This window comes from Callospermophilus lateralis, chromosome 1 (genome assembly GCF_048772815.1).
Source record: "Callospermophilus lateralis isolate mCalLat2 chromosome 1, mCalLat2.hap1, whole genome shotgun sequence".
Taxonomy (NCBI): Eukaryota; Metazoa; Chordata; class Mammalia; order Rodentia; family Sciuridae; genus Callospermophilus; species Callospermophilus lateralis.
Window position 1 is genome coordinate 47,382,983 of NC_135305.1, and position 17,197 is coordinate 47,400,179.

General features: G+C 34.7%; 1 protein-coding gene across 1 annotated transcript in view; it reads left to right on the forward strand.

Annotated features, from left to right (window-relative positions):
• The window catches only part of Ptprz1 (protein tyrosine phosphatase receptor type Z1), a 175,390-nt gene that overhangs the window by 117,728 nt on the left and 40,465 nt on the right, over positions 1-17,197 (forward strand). Inside the window, exons 12-13 of the mRNA XM_076853511.2 lie at positions 5,931-5,977; positions 11,271-14,865. Of these exons, the coding sequence (XP_076709626.2) occupies positions 5,931-5,977; positions 11,271-14,865 (3,642 nt within the window). The remainder of the gene's footprint in view (positions 1-5,930; positions 5,978-11,270; positions 14,866-17,197) is intronic.

Genomic DNA, 17,197 nt, shown 5'->3' on the forward strand with positions numbered 1-17,197 from the left:
TGGCTTTTTAAGTTGGAAAATATGTCCAAGGGTATTAAATGTTATAATAGGTATTTTTCTAAACCACAGACTACAAAACTAGCCAACATATCTCTTGTTGATATTGATAGCTAATGATTATTACTACAATCATGATGGCAATATAATGTTTACTATGGCCTGCTCATGGCCTGCACATAACCATCTTTCCTTTTGCCTTTATGTTGCATTTTTTTTCAAAATCAGGTTAGTTTTAAATGGAAGATGAGCTCTAAATCTTATAAAAGGTGAGTTTCAAAGTACCTGACTATACTTTACCACATTGCCACCACATTGAATGGCAACAATACCAAAAGTCCCCCAGGTTGATCCACCCAGAAAACAATGTCATTAGCATCACAACATTGATTATGTTAGCCAATACTACACGTGAATAGATTAAACTATAGCATGTGAAAATCTCTTCTACCCTTATTTGCACATTTTATTTTGAATTCTATTGAAGGGATTCACCTCATTATATTATCTTGGATTCATTATGCTGCTCTAGTTTCTGTACATAAAACAATTTCCCCCAGGATTTATAAAAATTAATTGCTTTAGACTGTTCGTACTTATTTACTCTAGACACTATGCCAGAATTCTCAACTGTGTGAATATTTTTTATTCTTTTTTTATTTTTGAAAAACTTATTGCATATGAAAAAAACAGATCAAATGTATATTTTCTACAGAAGTAATTTCTGAGTGATTTTTTGACTAAGTCTATTCACTTTGTACAAATAAAAAATGTTATAACTTAATTTCTATTTATTCAAAGGATTGAGACACTAATGAACATTGCTATAATGAAATGCTAGCTTGGACCACCATTTGATCTCCATGGATGCCTTATTTCCCTTAAAGCACTTTTTACAGTAATTTTGTTTTAGTAAATGACATTATTTGATGTGATGTTTTGAAATTATATGCCTCTTAAAAGCCCAGGCTTACAAACCTGCATAGACTATTTGCTAACGACTCCTAAAAAAAAAAAAAAAAAAAAAAAAAAAAAAAAATTCTTCATTAGTTATTCCATTTTACCCAAAGTCTGGGATTTCTCTGTTCTTAGTAAAGACTATATTAGTTCTCTTAGAATTTATTCTTTCAGATTTTTAAGCAATAGCATCTCAATCCAGATATTTACAAATCACTATGGAAACTAGATTATCTTAAATACTGTTTCTATGGTAGACATCACAATAAACAGTAGAAGTCTCGACAGCAAGCTGGGTGCAGTGGCACACACCAGTAATCCCAGAGGCTCAGGAGTTTGAGGCAGGAGGATTGCAAGTTCAAAGCCAGCCTCAGCAAAAGCAAGGTGCTAAGCAACTCAGTGAGACCCTGTCTCTAAATAAAAATACAAAATAAGGCTGGGGATGTGGCTCAGTGGTCAAGTGCCCTTGAGTTCAATCCCTGGTATCCCTCCTCCCAACCTCCCATAAAAAGTCTTGACAGCACTACTACCTTCTGTTTGGGTAAAATAGATGTGGTGTCTACAAGATTAGTGAATTTTATAATATATGTGGCTAATATAGAAACTTGTGAGTGCTGGTTATTTTATAGTTTTTATTAGTACTGTTGCATTCTGTTAATCATTATGTTCCATTACATTGGTAATATTATTGAATTATTGAATTATTCTGTTATTTTTTGTTTGTTCTCTAAATCTGTAGTACCCATTGCTTTTGCTAAAAAGTAATAGTGGAAATAATAAGTTCCCATTCTTTCATAGATTTCAGACATTTTAATCCATAACTTTGAAGGAATAGTCAGTTTTCAAAATTGTGCTTTTAACTCACTAATATCATTAAATCATACACTTAAATTGTTGATTTAATTACTTTATTGTTTGTACATGTTACACTTGTTACTGTGTACAACAGTATCACCATAAAAACATCCAGTATTATTTCAAATTACTATTCTAAAATAAATGTATAAATTCATGTTCAGAAACTAAATTTTTCAACAATCCCTTTTTAATATTAAGAAGACATGTACATTCTTTTGAAATCCTTTTTAGAAAATTACACTTATGAATGAGTAATTCACAAAATAGATTTATCACTTTGTAACTAAGATAGCCGTGTTCCTTTCTCTTCTATCATGTAGAATGTAGATTATTTACTTATACAGGACATTATTTAAATAGATGTTCTGGAGCCTTGATAACTATGTGAGTTCCATTTAAATGCATGATGAAATTAAAATCAACATATTTTCCCCATTACTGTGTGTTTTTCAGTTGTATACACTTGTCTTGTTAAATCAATCTACATCTGTCCTTACTCTACCTGCACCATCGTATGCTACTGATGTTATTATATAATGATATTTATAATCACAATTTGAAGCAATTGCAGTCTGAATTGCTTTTACTTTTTCCCCTGTGAACCTTGGCTTACCAACAAATAATTAAATAAGCTTTGCTTGTCAACATATGTCAGTGGTGCTTTTTTGTGTCATGTCATATTAATGTTTCCTAGTGAACTACTTTTAAAAGAAAGTAACATTATATGTGCCCTAAACAACCTCTGAATATTTCAACAGCTTTTGGTCAGTTATTGCCCTAATATGAATTTTAAGTGTTTACTGAAAACAAAAAGAAACAGACATGGATGGCCTTCACTCTCAGACTTTTTTTTTTTTTTTTTTTTTTGCCTTCAGGGAGTCTATTTTGCTAAAGTGAAAATATTCTATAAAACAGCATAATTTTTAAACTCTTTATAATATTCTGAGGCAGAACCATGGCTACTGAAATATCAGTTATCATTTGTGAGAAAACTACAGGAAAGGGGAAGCCCAACATGAGATCTGCTACCAATTGTCAGAGCTGGTCTAGGGTCAGTGTCTTGAACTCTCAGACCCAGAACTATGATTTCACTACAGTCTTTCAAATTAATTTTATTTCAACATTGCTCTGAAGAAGCGCAACAAAAGACTTCTGAATCTGGAGTGGAAGTATTGAAGAGTTCTTGGGAGACCTCACAATTGTAGAATGTTCAAATGATGTTCAGTCCAGTTTAAAACCAGAATGAAGATCCTTCCAAATTAGGTTATACTTATCACTACAAAGTCACCTGCCATTGGGGTGGGTGATCACTCACGAGAGTGTTGTGGAACCAAGAGGGTCTCAGAGGGTTGTTTATGCCTAAATATGCAGACCTGTGTTGGTTAGCTTTTCATTGCTGTGACCAAGATACATGACAATAATAACTTATAGGAGGGAAGGTTCATTTTGGTTCACAGTTTCAGAGGTTCTAATTCACCGTCAGCTGGCTCCATTGCTTGGAGGCCTGAGGTGATGCACAACATCATGGCCAAAGGATGTGGTGGAGGGGAGCTGCTCAGCTCATGGCAGCAAGAAGGCAGAAGAGAAAGACTGACAGAAGATAACCCCTTCCAGGGCAGGCCTCCAGTGACCCACCTCCTAGGAGCTATCAAGGGACTCATCCCCTGATAAAGTCAGCCCTCAAGGTCTAATCACTGCCCGGAAGCTCCACCTCTGTATGCATGAGACTTTGCAAGACATTCCAGATCAAAACTATAATAAGCCCCAAAGCCTAAAAAGGTCCAAAGTTTTTTTCTTAATCCTTAATTGAAGTAAACAGCAATCTCAATGATAGCAGAAGTCATTGGGACTCGTTAGGGGATATGAGTGGATTAAAATCCTGCATTTTAATTTGTAGGAAACAAAATCCATATACTAATGCTGTAGTACAAGGATAAAAATGGGTCAAATGCAATACACAGTGAGACTATTGAAAGAAAATGAAATTGACCATCAGTGTTATAATTAAATATACCTCACTATGACCTGACAATGAAAGAAGAAAATTACCTTTGCCCATTGGAAATATGTAGTCAGGTGAAGTCAGACCATGTTTTTAAATTTTCAAACATGCTATGCATGCTGAAAGGAATGAAATATTATTGAGATTATTTTCTCCAGTCTCTTAAACAGAGAAAAGACTATGATATATGTGTCAGTAACAAGTATTTAATTGTGATTTGTCCTTACATTAAAATATTTCAATGGTACATGAAAAGAGTGTCTCAAGTTGAAGTAGTTTTGATAAAATTAGATATGTCTTGTGTGCTGAATTCGGTCATCTTTCCATGCATGAACTTCTCTAGTTGTAGCTTTTTGAAAATCATATCAAAGATTATTTCTGTCACAGTTTAGTGGCATCTTATTGTTAAATTCACATCTGTTGATTTTCTTGAAGGTTACAAAGATACAGTACTTGAGATGATTGAAATCATTTCAGTTTGGGAGAACTGAGAATATAGATCATGAACCAATTAGATAAATTAAATAGAAGGGAGACCAACAAAGTAGGGGAAGAAGGATGGGGGAGGAGGAGGAAAGGGAAAAAGGAGGCACTAAGCACTGAAATGGAGCAAATTAAATTCAGAGCATGTATGATTATGTCAAAATGAACCCAACTAATTACATGTAACTCTAATTTACTAATAAAACCATGAAAAAAGAATGAAGAATATAAAAAATATAGGGTGGGAAAAGGATTTTGTAGGGGCAAATATAGGAAAAAAGAGAACACTAATGTTCCAAATAAAAGTTTCCAAACTCTTTCTTGGTCAATTTAACAAGCAAAAAATGAGAATTATAATTGAATACACAATTATTGTCTCTAGCTAATATTTTCACTTTTATAGCACAAAAAGTTATTCATGGTAAGTAACATTAAAATAACTAAATTGTCAAGAACACTTACTGTACCTAAATCTTGGGCACTTACAGATTTTACTTGAATTCTCTCCTAAATATAATTCATGCATAGAACTATATTTTACCTTTATTTTAATTGCTATCTAGAAATTTTCTGATAAAAAGAAACTCAGGAATCATCCATATTGGAAAACAAGTCTGGGTATGAGAAATATTTAATGTTAATTCAATTTTGCTTTGCAGTTTCTGCAGAATATGCCTTTCTTTTGAGGACAGGTAAAGACATAAATCAGAACATAAGTAGTATAATAGAGTACAGAGCCAAGAGCATCATTATGATAACCCTCAATTCCTCATAGTTACTCTGGCTGCTATCTTCCTAATGAAACCTTTAGAAATTTTCTCTGAATCCTGGTAATTTGGCCATGTGGCTAGACTCCTTATTGCGGGGAGAGAACTAGCTCTTAGTGTTCCTAACATTTGCTGACAGGTCTTCTTTTAGCTGAGAGATCCATGTGTTAGGAATATGTTGACTCTGGTTGGTTGGGAAAAACAGACTTTGAGTAGAACCAGTTATTGATATCTTTGCATATACAGTACTGAGTTTTCTGGAGAGAAGGTACTAGAAACATTATGCTCAGTGCTTCTTGCTACCAACCTAGGGTGGAATCTGCTGGAAAACACTGTCCATTTTACCTGGTGCAACACACTATGTACAAAAAAATCATTAGTACAAATTGAGGAGTGAAAAAGAATTATTTGACCATCAGTCAGAAGAACTTAAAAGGAAGAAGAAGCCAAATAAGAAAACAAATCTTGCCAACTCTCCAGAAAATCCCTGGCATTTTTCCAACTGCTTCTGTCAGCCCTGCTAAAGACAAAAGTAGCTGCACTGATGAAAAGTTCTTTGAATTTCTTTGCACTTACTTATATCAATCCCATTGTCCTCTCTTTCCTTCTGTATTTCCCTAAGTCTTGGGGCAATAGTGCAAGAGAAAGATCAAAGTTTTGAATCCAGTTACATATAAGTTCATGTAGGATTATATTATGTACTGTTCAGTAATGTTGAAAACTGAAATTTGAAATTTGTATTCATTTTGAAAGGTTCTGTACTTTCAAAGCTAACATCAGTTTTTCTTGTTTATTTCCCCCTTTTCATCCACAAAAGGCTGAAAGAGTTTAATAAAAAATTAATAACTTTGTTTTTAATTTTGTAGAATTTGACCTTTTTCCTGAATTAATTGGAACTAAAGAAATAATCAAGGTATTGTAGCTTTCTATTTTATGTTCAAATTTTTTAAAATTAAAGTTGATTTTGAATTGTTATTTAGATATAGTGGTATTAATAAAATTTAATGTTACATTGTCCATTGTTTATTGAATTTGTGGCTAAGCTTTATAATCATGTAATTGGAATACATGATTTTTTATGAAAAAAAAATAGATACTTTGATTAATTTAATGCCAAAAAAGAGGTATGAAATTTTTGATAATAATGAAATAAAACAGTGAACTTTAAAAACAATTAGAACTATGAGATATAGCTATAAATTGGAAAATTTTAGTTCTCAAATTTTTATTAAGTGCTAAAATAATATTTTATTAGTCTTTAATATTGATAATTTATTTTTAAATAACTTGATCAATGATTGATAAATCATAATAAATATGAACCAAAATATAAATTGTATGTATATTTTGCCTGTTTAATTGTTATTTGTATTCAAATTGTTCAATGTTTGTTTCTAGCACAATTTCCTCCAAGTTAATATAGTTATTAGAGAATATCTGCAAATTTTAACATTATCATAATTTAAAATGATAGAACATGATTGTTCAATAAATCTTATATTTCATCCTAAGCCCAAATGTGCTGTTCATAACTAAAACTATATGTTTAAGCCAGATGCTAGTTGATAACATTATGAATGTGTGCAAATGTACATATTATTTATAACCTGATAAAGTATAACAACTAATGCTATTATATAGCAATAATTTTCAATTAGCTTGTGTTTTCACAAGTGTAATTACTTCAATAATTTATGTATCTTATGGACATTCTCTCATACAAGAGATTGTTTTACCAAACAACCAGTCTACCTTCCAACAAGTGTTTCCAAAACTCAGCTAAGGCATCTCATGTGTGTGGTATAAGCCTGTGCTAGGGTATGTGGATATGTATGTGCCTAGAATGATCCACAGAATCAAACCAAACAAGGAAAAAGTAAATTATTTTCTTATTGTGTTGTCAATTTAAATTGTTCCAATGCACTGAAACAAACCCTTGTTCCAGTGATTGGTGCCATTTAGTAAATGATATTCTGTTTATAGAGTTCCATGTCAGATGAAATGTACCAAACTTCATGAATTTTTTAGACAGAATCAAGGGAATGATCAATTATTTTTCTTTGTAACTCCCATTACCACAATTCCATATTTATTTTTCAATTGATATTACTACTATAGTTGCCTTTAGCATAACCTTACAAACATTTCTTCAAATTTTCCAATGTTAATTACTAGTAACTTTCTACATAAAACTATTTTCATTTCTAGTATAACATTTAGCTTTAAGAACAGGCTGTAAATGTGACTTGGTTTACCTTTATTTTTGCTATAATACTTGATAGAAGTAGCAGTGGCCACATATATCAAGGTGCTTCAGGTCTCACCAGCTGAGACCTGAATTTTGCATACATAAGCAGATCTTCCTGTTAGAAAGGAAAGTGAAGGTGTTTTCAAATGGCTTCCTGCACACTGGCTTGTTATAATTAAAGAAAGATTCTTTTCTTTTAATATTTTTTTAAGTGTAGATGGACACAGTACCCCTTCATTTGTATTTATTTTTACATAGTGCTGAGGATCAAACCCAGTGCCTCACATGTGCTAGGCAAGTGCTCTACCACTGAGCTACAACCCCAGTCCCAAAGAAGGAGGAAAGGAAGTAACTCAGCGTATCATTACAGGTCCCAATAAGAAACACAGGCCACACACAAATAGGCACTGAGGTTAGTTTAAAATAAAAGTCTGTTCACAGACATGAAATGTCAATGCAAGCCAACAAGGGATGATCTATGCATATGGGGCTACTAATATCAGGGACTTGTGACTGCACTAGGCCTGAAAAGGTGTGGAGAGAGTAGCCTGGCAGATGCTGGGACCTCTGTAGTGCGATAGAGCTATCTGTGACAAGGCAGGAAAAACCTCCTGGGAGATAACCTCACTCTCCTTCCAACTACCTCCTGGCAGAGTGGAATGGAGACATAGAGAATATGCAGCATGCTGCAGAAGAAAATACCTCTAAGAGGGCAGAATAGAATCAAAAATTATCTTTTCTTACGGGAGAAGGACTATGACCTAGAAGAGAAGTTATTTATGACATCTATGACATTTACAAGGCTCTACCAAGGGTGGTGCTGCCCAGAGAAACAACTCTCATTCTTTGAAAGACCAAGCCAAATGCATTGGCACTGCTGAGGGAGAGGGAGCCAGTTCACACTCCATAGATGAGGATCTAGCATGAGGGGTACAGTAGCAGTCATTAGTAAACTTGAGAAATTAGTATGTTTCATGCTCTTGAAATAAGCTGTTGTAATAAAGGGTTAGATTGGAGCAGATCCATGTCATTATGTGTTTTCCTGGAGCATAATTCTGAGGTGGGATGAAAACACTGCTAAACCCATCTACTATTCATTTCCTTTGCTTCAGCCAGGAATGATTGACAGAGATTGGCAAATACAAGGAATGTATTTTGCCAATGTACTTGATTTTAGGCCCTAAATATGGAAATGAATAGTTTTAGGGATATTCCTTAGATCCTCTACAAATAGAAATTTATGACTTTGAAGACAGTAATACCTCCAGCATGATCAAGACTTTACACTAAAATTTATTTTAAAAAATCATGAACGATTGCAGGTGTGATGATACAGATCAAAACCACAACAGAAGAGAGATTTATAACTCCATAAGATCTTATGGTAAAGATTATCAATTGTAATATTTGTGGTCATGTATATATAAAATAATCATAAAGCATGAATGATATATGTTTTTGAAATGCTAACACAAGGTACTATGATAACCTCAGAGATTAACAAGACTTGGTAAATAGTCCCTCACCTTCATCAGATTGCAAAAAGTCTATCTGACCATACCTCATAGAGTTTAAAATCTGCTAGAAAGGAAATCAATCATAGGATATGTATGGGTTTGAATATAGTCTCTCCCCACCCTCAAAAACATGTAACAGATGAAGGAGATGAGTAGCTTTGCTTTAGTAAAAATTTTATGGAAATCTACAAAGCTTTGGTAGGATATGGAGTCCATAGAGATTACTGGATCATATAGTTAAAACAGATGGCATGATTTTTGGAGAAGTTTAGTTGAGAAGGGAAAGGGAAAGGGAAAACAATAAGCAGAATCTATGGGTCTCCTTTATATTCCTTTCAAATGGGAGAGAACTGAATTCATTTAAACTGATAAGAATGATTATTTTGGTAATTTGAGAAAACTCAAAATAGTGGGAAATACTCAAGTGTTTTCAATTTCTAAAGCAATCGGGATAAATTTTAAGATCAGGTGTAGGAATTATCCTTGGGAAGTATGGGAAGCAATATCTCAGCTGCAACAAGTTGACAGGGACAGGAGAGAGTTGGTGGTTCCATATTTTTAGTGTTAGGAGGAGGTGTGATGTCTGTTGGCTTCTGTTTTTTCTATAAACAGATAGGACATCTGCTGAGACTGAGGGAAGGACTAGGAAAAAGAAAGTTCAAGTTTTGGTAGAGGTTAATATTGTGGAATGACCTCAGAGAACTAGGTAAATATTCAGATTTGAAAATACAGTGAGGAAGAGTTTGGAAACTCCACACAGCTAAGCTTACCACAGGTCCTCAGCAAACTCTGAATCCAATTATAAAACAAACATTTGTGAGATCTTCTAGGTAAGGAAAGAAGAGATAACTTACACCACCCGATTTTTACCAAAAGCAAGTCAAGGCAAAATATTCTTATTTTCTTTGGCATTAATTACTTAGGCTTGTAGATAAGGGGAATGTTTTATTCTGGAAATTGATGAAATTCCACAGGTTGCCCTTGTGAACAAGGTATTAAACAGCATGCAAAATTCCATGAAGAAATACCGACCACTAGTAAGGAAATTTCAGTTCACGTATGGCATCTAGACCTCAGAAAATACTATACGACCAACTAAATAATGAAGCAGTCATTAAGCCTGGAAGCCTATTTCATATAGTGCAGCTTTGCACACATGTCAGACACATACCCATACGCACGCAGCATGGTTTAACATTCAAGTTCTTTCTGCTTATACTGGTCATTGAATGGTGTGTATTTATTTTGTTTTGTTTTGTTTTTTATTCTTTTAATAAACATGGCCACAAAATCCTAATCAGTGATCTAATACGTAGCAATTTTAACAATTTTTTGAGTACAAAGATACTGACCAAATCGTATTCCACAAGAAGTAAAAAAAAAAAAAAAAAAAAAAAATCCTCTCTGGCAATTTACTTTTTAAAACTACGACAAGTCATAATATTCCCAATTTTATATATAAATACACACACACACCCACACACACACACACACACACACACAGAGCATGAGTCTTGGTTGACTTCTAGTCCAAGCACTCCAGGGCCCTTACACTTACAAGGTGTACAGAGAAGACTTGGCCTCCTGAGAAGTCACTGTCACTGTAAAGGAAACAGAAAATCAAGCAACTTGTACTAGAATTGTATTTTGACAAGTTGCCTTTAAAATATCTGCTTATGCCAGGCACAGTTATGCACGCCTATAATCCCAGTGACTCTGGAGTCTGAGGCAGGAGGATTGCAAGTTCAAAGCCAGCCTCAGCAAAAGCGAAGCACTAAGCAACTCACTAAGACTCTGTCTCTAAATAAAATAAAATTAGGGCTGGGGATGAGGCTCGGTAATTGAGTGCCCTTGAGTTCAATCCCTGATACCCAGTAAAATAAAATGAAGTATCTGTTTACCTCTGAAGTATAAAATATTGAAAACAAAAGGAAAACAAAATCACTTCTTTTTGTCCTAAATTTTTCCCCAGGATGATTTAAAAATTGATTTATTGTGAATATATACAATTAAATATTTTCAGTGACTAATTATTTTGATCTTTGAAATAGTCTCATTGCCATTTCATATTACAAGAAAGCTAATTGCTATTTAGCTTGCTGCCCAATTAACTGAACAACAACAACAACAAAATAAATACCATATGAAATAAAACTTTCAGTATATAAATACAACTCCAAAGAGTCTTCCTTTTAAAGTTCTATTAATTAATATCGCCCCATTCTGTACCATTATCAGTTGTAAATAATGGGTTTTCATTACTTCCCATAGAAAATGGATAGGAAATGGTGTAGTACAGAGGTATGGTGAATAGAATAGAAGTGTTTTATAAAAGTAAAAAGTTCCCCAAATCCCACAAATGGTGGTTAGCAGTAAAATATATTATTAATATTTCATTTCTTTCTTCTTCTGTGCCTTGAAATCTTATTTTCTTTTTAAAGGAGGAAGAAGAGGGAAAGGCCACTGAAGAAGACACTGTGGTGAATCCTGGTAGAGACAGTGCCACAAACCAAATAAGGAAAAAGGAACCCCAAACTTTCACCACGACACACTATAATCACATAGGGACCAAGTACAATGAGGCCAAGACCAACCGAGCTCCAACAAGAGGAAGCGAATTTTCTAGAAAGGGTGATATTCCCAAGATGTCTTTGTATTCCACTTCCCAACCAGTTGCTGAATCAGCCACAGAAAAAGATGTTTCCATGATTCCTCAAACTGTGACTGAACTACCACTGCGTACTGTGGAAGGTACTTTGACCTCTTTCAGTGATGGCTCTGAGACTGTCCTTAGATTTCCACAGATAAACTTGTCTGGGACTGCAGAATCTTTAAATGCAATTTCTATAACAGATTTTCAAGAGGTGTCTACTGATATCAGTGAAGAGGACAGTTTATTGACCAGTTTCAAGCTTGATACTGGAGCAGATGATTCTTCAGGCTCCAGTCCTGCAACCTCTGCTCTGCCCTTCGCCTCTGAGAGCATATCCCAGGGGGACATATTTTCTTCAGAAAGCCCAGAGGCAATCCCATACGATGGCTTTAAGCCAGAAACTGCGAGAAATGTTTCAGAAGATCCAGCTTCATCAGGTTCAGAAGATTCACTAAAGGATCCTTCCATTGATGGAAGTGTGTGGTTTCCTAGCTCCACAGATGTGTCAGCACAGCCTGATGTTGGATCAGGTAGAGAAAGCTTCCTCCAGACTAATTACACTGAGATACATATTGATGAAACTGAAAAGACAACTGAGTCCTTTTCTCCAGGCCCTGTGGTGTCACAGGGTCCCTCAGTGGCAGATATGGAAATGCCACATTATTCTACCTTTGCCTACCTTCCGACTGAGGTAACCCCTCATGCATTCACACCATCCTCTGGACAACAACATTCGGTCTCCACCATCAATGTTGTACACTCGCAGACAACTCAGCCGGTATACAATGGTGAGACACCTCTTCAACCTTCCTACAGTAGTGAAGTCTTTCCTCTAGTCACCCCTTTGTTGCTTGACAATCAGATCCTCAACACTACCCCTGCTGCTTCAAGTAGTGATTCGGCCTTGCATGCTACGCCTGTTTTCCCCAGTGTCGATGTGTCATTTGAATCCATCCTGTCTTCCTATGACGGTGCACCTTTGCTTCCATTTTCCTCTGCTTCCTTCAGTAGTGAATTGTTTCGCCATCTGCATACAGTCTCTCAGATCCTTCCACAAGTTACTTCAGCTGCTGAGAGTGATAAGGTGCCCTTGCATGCTTCTGTGCCAGTGGCTGGTGGTGATGTGTTGTTAGAACCCAGCCTTGCTCAATATTCTGATGTGCTGTCACATCAGACCACTACTCATGCTGCTTCTTCGGAGACATTGGAATTTGGTAGTGAATCCGGTGTCCTTTATAAAACGCTTATGTTTTCTCAAGTTGAACCATCCAGCAGTGATGTCATGGTGCATGCACATTCTTCAGGGCCTGAACCTTCCTATGCCTTATCTAATAATGGGGGCTCCCAACACGTCTTCACTCTTTCCTACAGTTCTACAATACCTGTGCATGGTTCTGTTGATGTATTTTATCAGGGTTCCTTATTTAGGAGTCCTAGCCGTATATCAATGCCTAAGTCTTCATTAGTGACCCCAACTGTGTCATTACTGCAGTCCACTCATGTCCTCTCTGGTGATGGGGAATGGTCTGGAGCCTCTTCTGATAGTGAATTTCTTTTACCTGACACAGATGGGCTGACAGCCTTTAACATTTCTTCACCTGTTTCTGTAGCTCAATTTACATATACAACATCTGTGTTTGGTGATGATAATAAGCTGCTTTCTAAAAATGAAATAATGTATGGAAATGAGACTGAACTGCAGATTTCTTCTTTCAGTGAGATGGCTTACCATTCTGAAAGCACAGTCATGCCCAACATGTATGAAAATGTCAATAAGTTGAATGTGCCTTTACAAGAAACCTCTGTTCCCATTTCTAGCACAAAAGGCATGCTTCCAGGGTCTCTTGGTTATACTGCCACTAAGGTTTTTGATCATGAGATTAGTCAAGTTCCAGAAAATAACTTTCCAGTTCAACCTACACATACTGTATCTCCAGCATTTGGTGACACATCACTTAAACCTGTGTTTAGTGCAAACTCAGAGCCAGCACCCTCTGACCCTGCTTCTAGTGAAATGTTATCTCCTTCAACCCAGCTTTTATACTCTGAGGCCTCATCTCCTTTTCATACTGAAGTATTGCTACAACCTTCCTTTCAGGCTTCTGATGTTGACACCTTGCTTAAAACTGCTCTTCCAGCTGTGCCTAGTGATCCAATATTGGTTGAAACCTCCAAGGTTGATAAAGTTAGTTCTGCAATATTGCATCTCAAGGCAACAAATTCTGCTTCAAGTGAAAGCGCGCTGCACTCTACATCTGTACCAGGTTTTGATGTATCACCACCGCCTTCTAGTATGCACTCTGCTTCACTTCAAGGTTTAACTATTTCTTATACAAATGAGAAATATTTTGAACCAGTTTTTCCTAAAAGCAAAAGTTCCCAGCAAGAGGTACCTTCTTTGCACAGTAATGATCAGTTATTCCAAACTGCTAATTTGGAGATTAACCAAGCCTTTCTTCCAAAAGGAAGGCATGCATTTGCAACCCCTGTTTTATCAATTGATGACCCACCACATACACTTATAAATAAGTTTATATTTTCTGATGAAGTCTTCACCTCCACCAAAAGTTCTATTACTGATGAGGTATTTGCTGGTACTCCAACACTTGTTTCTGATACACTTGTCTCTACTCATCATTCTGTTCCTTTAGGAAAAGGGTACGTTTCTGTTACAGCCGTTTCCCCCAACAGAGATGATTCTATGACCACAGCGAAGTTGCTGCTTCCTTCTGAAGCTCCTTCTAAGCTGACCCATAATGCCAGATCTGATGCTGATTTAGTGGGTGGTGGTGAAGATGGTGATGTTGATTATGATGATGATGATTATGATGACAGAGATAGTGATGGCTTGTCCCTGAATAAGTGTATGTCATGCTTGTCCTATAGAGAATCCCAGGAAAAGGTAATGAATGACTCAGACTCCCAGGATAACAGTCTTATGGATCAAAATAATCCAATCTCACATTCATTCTCTGAGAATTCTGAAGATGAAAATAAAGTCACAGGTGTAACCTCAAACAGTCAAACAGGTGTGGACGGAAGTCCTGATAAATCACCACCAACCCATGAGCTAATTCACAAGCACAATGATGGAAAAGAGGATGTGGACATCCAGACTGGTAGTGCCCTGCTTCCTCTCAGCCCAGAATCTAAAGGATGGGCCGTTTTGACAAGTGATGAAGAGAGCGGCTCAGGGCAAGGGGCCTCAGATAGCCTTAATGATAATGAGACATCCACAGATTTCAGTTTTCCAGATGTTAATGAAAGAGATTCTGATGGGGTCCTGGAAGCAGGCGACTCAGAAATAACCCCTGGATCCCCATGGTCCTCAACACCATCTGCTACTAGTGGACACTCAGAAGTGTTCAACAGTTCAGAGGCAGGTTAGTTATGACCAAGAGGACAGACAAAGGTGTGGTGATTTTATTGCTCTAAAAGTAAAGTAGAAAAAGCATGGGAAAATAGATATTTGGTAAAACAGCAGATCAAAACCTCAACAAGTCAATTTATAGGTTTTAAAGTATGGTTTTATTCATTATTTCAAGTGAGTATTCAACACAGTTTGATCCTTACTTTTCTCCAAAATACATAAAGCAGTTTTTCTGTATTGTCAATATTTAAGAAGAATGCTACAGATGCCTATTATATGTGGGAGCAATTATGTATGGATAATACATTTTTAGTATATTACTTTCAGAACAAGATCAGAATGTGCTATTTTGAGATATTTTAATTTTCATATTTGTGTTCTAAAATAATTTGTACACTAGGTCTACTGAATTATACTATTTAGTAATAGCATGATATAAACACCTCTCAGTGACGTGCCCCATGTAAAGCAATTAGAGAAATTGCACATAAGTATCAACTTGGGGACCTTTAAGAAGAAATGCTCTTAAGTTTTGAAAGCTATCGGTGAAGATAAAAATAATAATAATAATTCCTTTCAAGTTGCCTTTAACTCCGTTAATGTTGCCTAAATGCCTAAAGAGGGCAGTGTAAACCAACAAAATGCATTTTACTTTGGGCTTGCTGTTATATAACTTTCAAAGTTAAATAATAGATATTAATATGCATAGTATGTATAGGTATTGTATGACAAGATGTAAAACACTAGAACATTTTCTGCAGAGATGCATTTCATTTGTTAATGTATTTTATGCAAATTGGTTTATTGGCCAGATGTTCCTTAGAGCAGATGACTTGCTGCATATATAATACAGATGTCTGCTTTAAATGCCAATGGGAAGGAAAGCAGGGTTCAGTTCCTTAAGTGCATTAAATACTAGATAATTTCATTGAATTGATGATAAGAATTTTATAATTTTCACTTATTGAATGATAAGGTATTTTTAAATTAACAGTGAAAATATTTAAATCTCTAGTTAAAGATAGGCTAATTTAATAGTCTGCATTCTTATTGCGTCAAAGCAAATATTTATAATCCAACATATGAATCAACCTCATTATGATATTTTTCCTCTTCATTATTTTCATCCTTTAAATTAGTGTACTTTTCTTTCAGTGCAGCACCAATTAAAAGTTTGTATGTTTTGATAGAAGTTTTTCTGAATTCTGACTTGATACCTATTTAACATTGCATTTCAGTTTAAACACTTAAACTAACATGTGAGTATGAATAATGAGTCCACAGGTTACTATATTCTTAAGTGTTGTAATATATGTGTGTGTATGTGTATATATATATATATATATATATATATATATATATATGTATGTATGTATATATATGTATGTATATACATATATATGTGAATATATATATGAATTGTTATCTGTTCTCAATTATAGTACCTGTTCTTTGAATTCTTATTAGATTTATTTTAAAGGGTAATATTAGGAATCCATCAGCTTTTTATTACTAGGTATTGACATAGATGTGTTCTTGCTATATTATACTATCATAAAAAGACTCTGTATGTGTATATGTGTGTGTGTTACACCTAGAATTAGTGACTTAAGTAACAATTTGCTATTCAATCAATTAGTTAGATGTACTTAATTATTAAGAATATGGTCCCCCACTAATGAGGAAAAAATATAAATATAACATCCAGGATCATCAAATAATGTAATTAATGAAAATATTTAAATCTCTAGTTACAGATAGGCTAATTTAATATTCAAACAAGAAAAAAAATAAGATCATACAAGACTATGGGCAATTCTTTCTTGTTTTTAAAGCTATATCTGTGAAAAAAAATCACCATCTACTTCATATGTCCCTTAATCTGAGACTTAAAATTCATGGTGTATTTCTAAGAAATAGAATAATTTTCAAGATCTATTGCTCAAAACAATATAAATAAGTTAAATATTTTATCTGGTATTTTATAAATGAGTAAACAGAGACCCAAATACCAGAGTAATTAATACAGTTTATACAAAGACTAAATACAAAAGTTAGCCTAAAAATCTGTATTATTAGTTTCTGTCTCTTAGAAACTGTATACTTCCATTATTGAGAGCAATAATTTATATATATGACACTTAACTTTTAATACCAAAATTATAATGCTGTATTCTCATAACATTTTGAAATATTAATCTTAGTTCTTTATTTCCTAATTGCCTACTAGTACATAATTATCATTTAGGGAATTCATATACACTACTTATCCACATCAAAGTGTATATATATATATATATTAGTTTCAACTAAATGAAAATTAAATCAATACAAAAAGTTGTTCC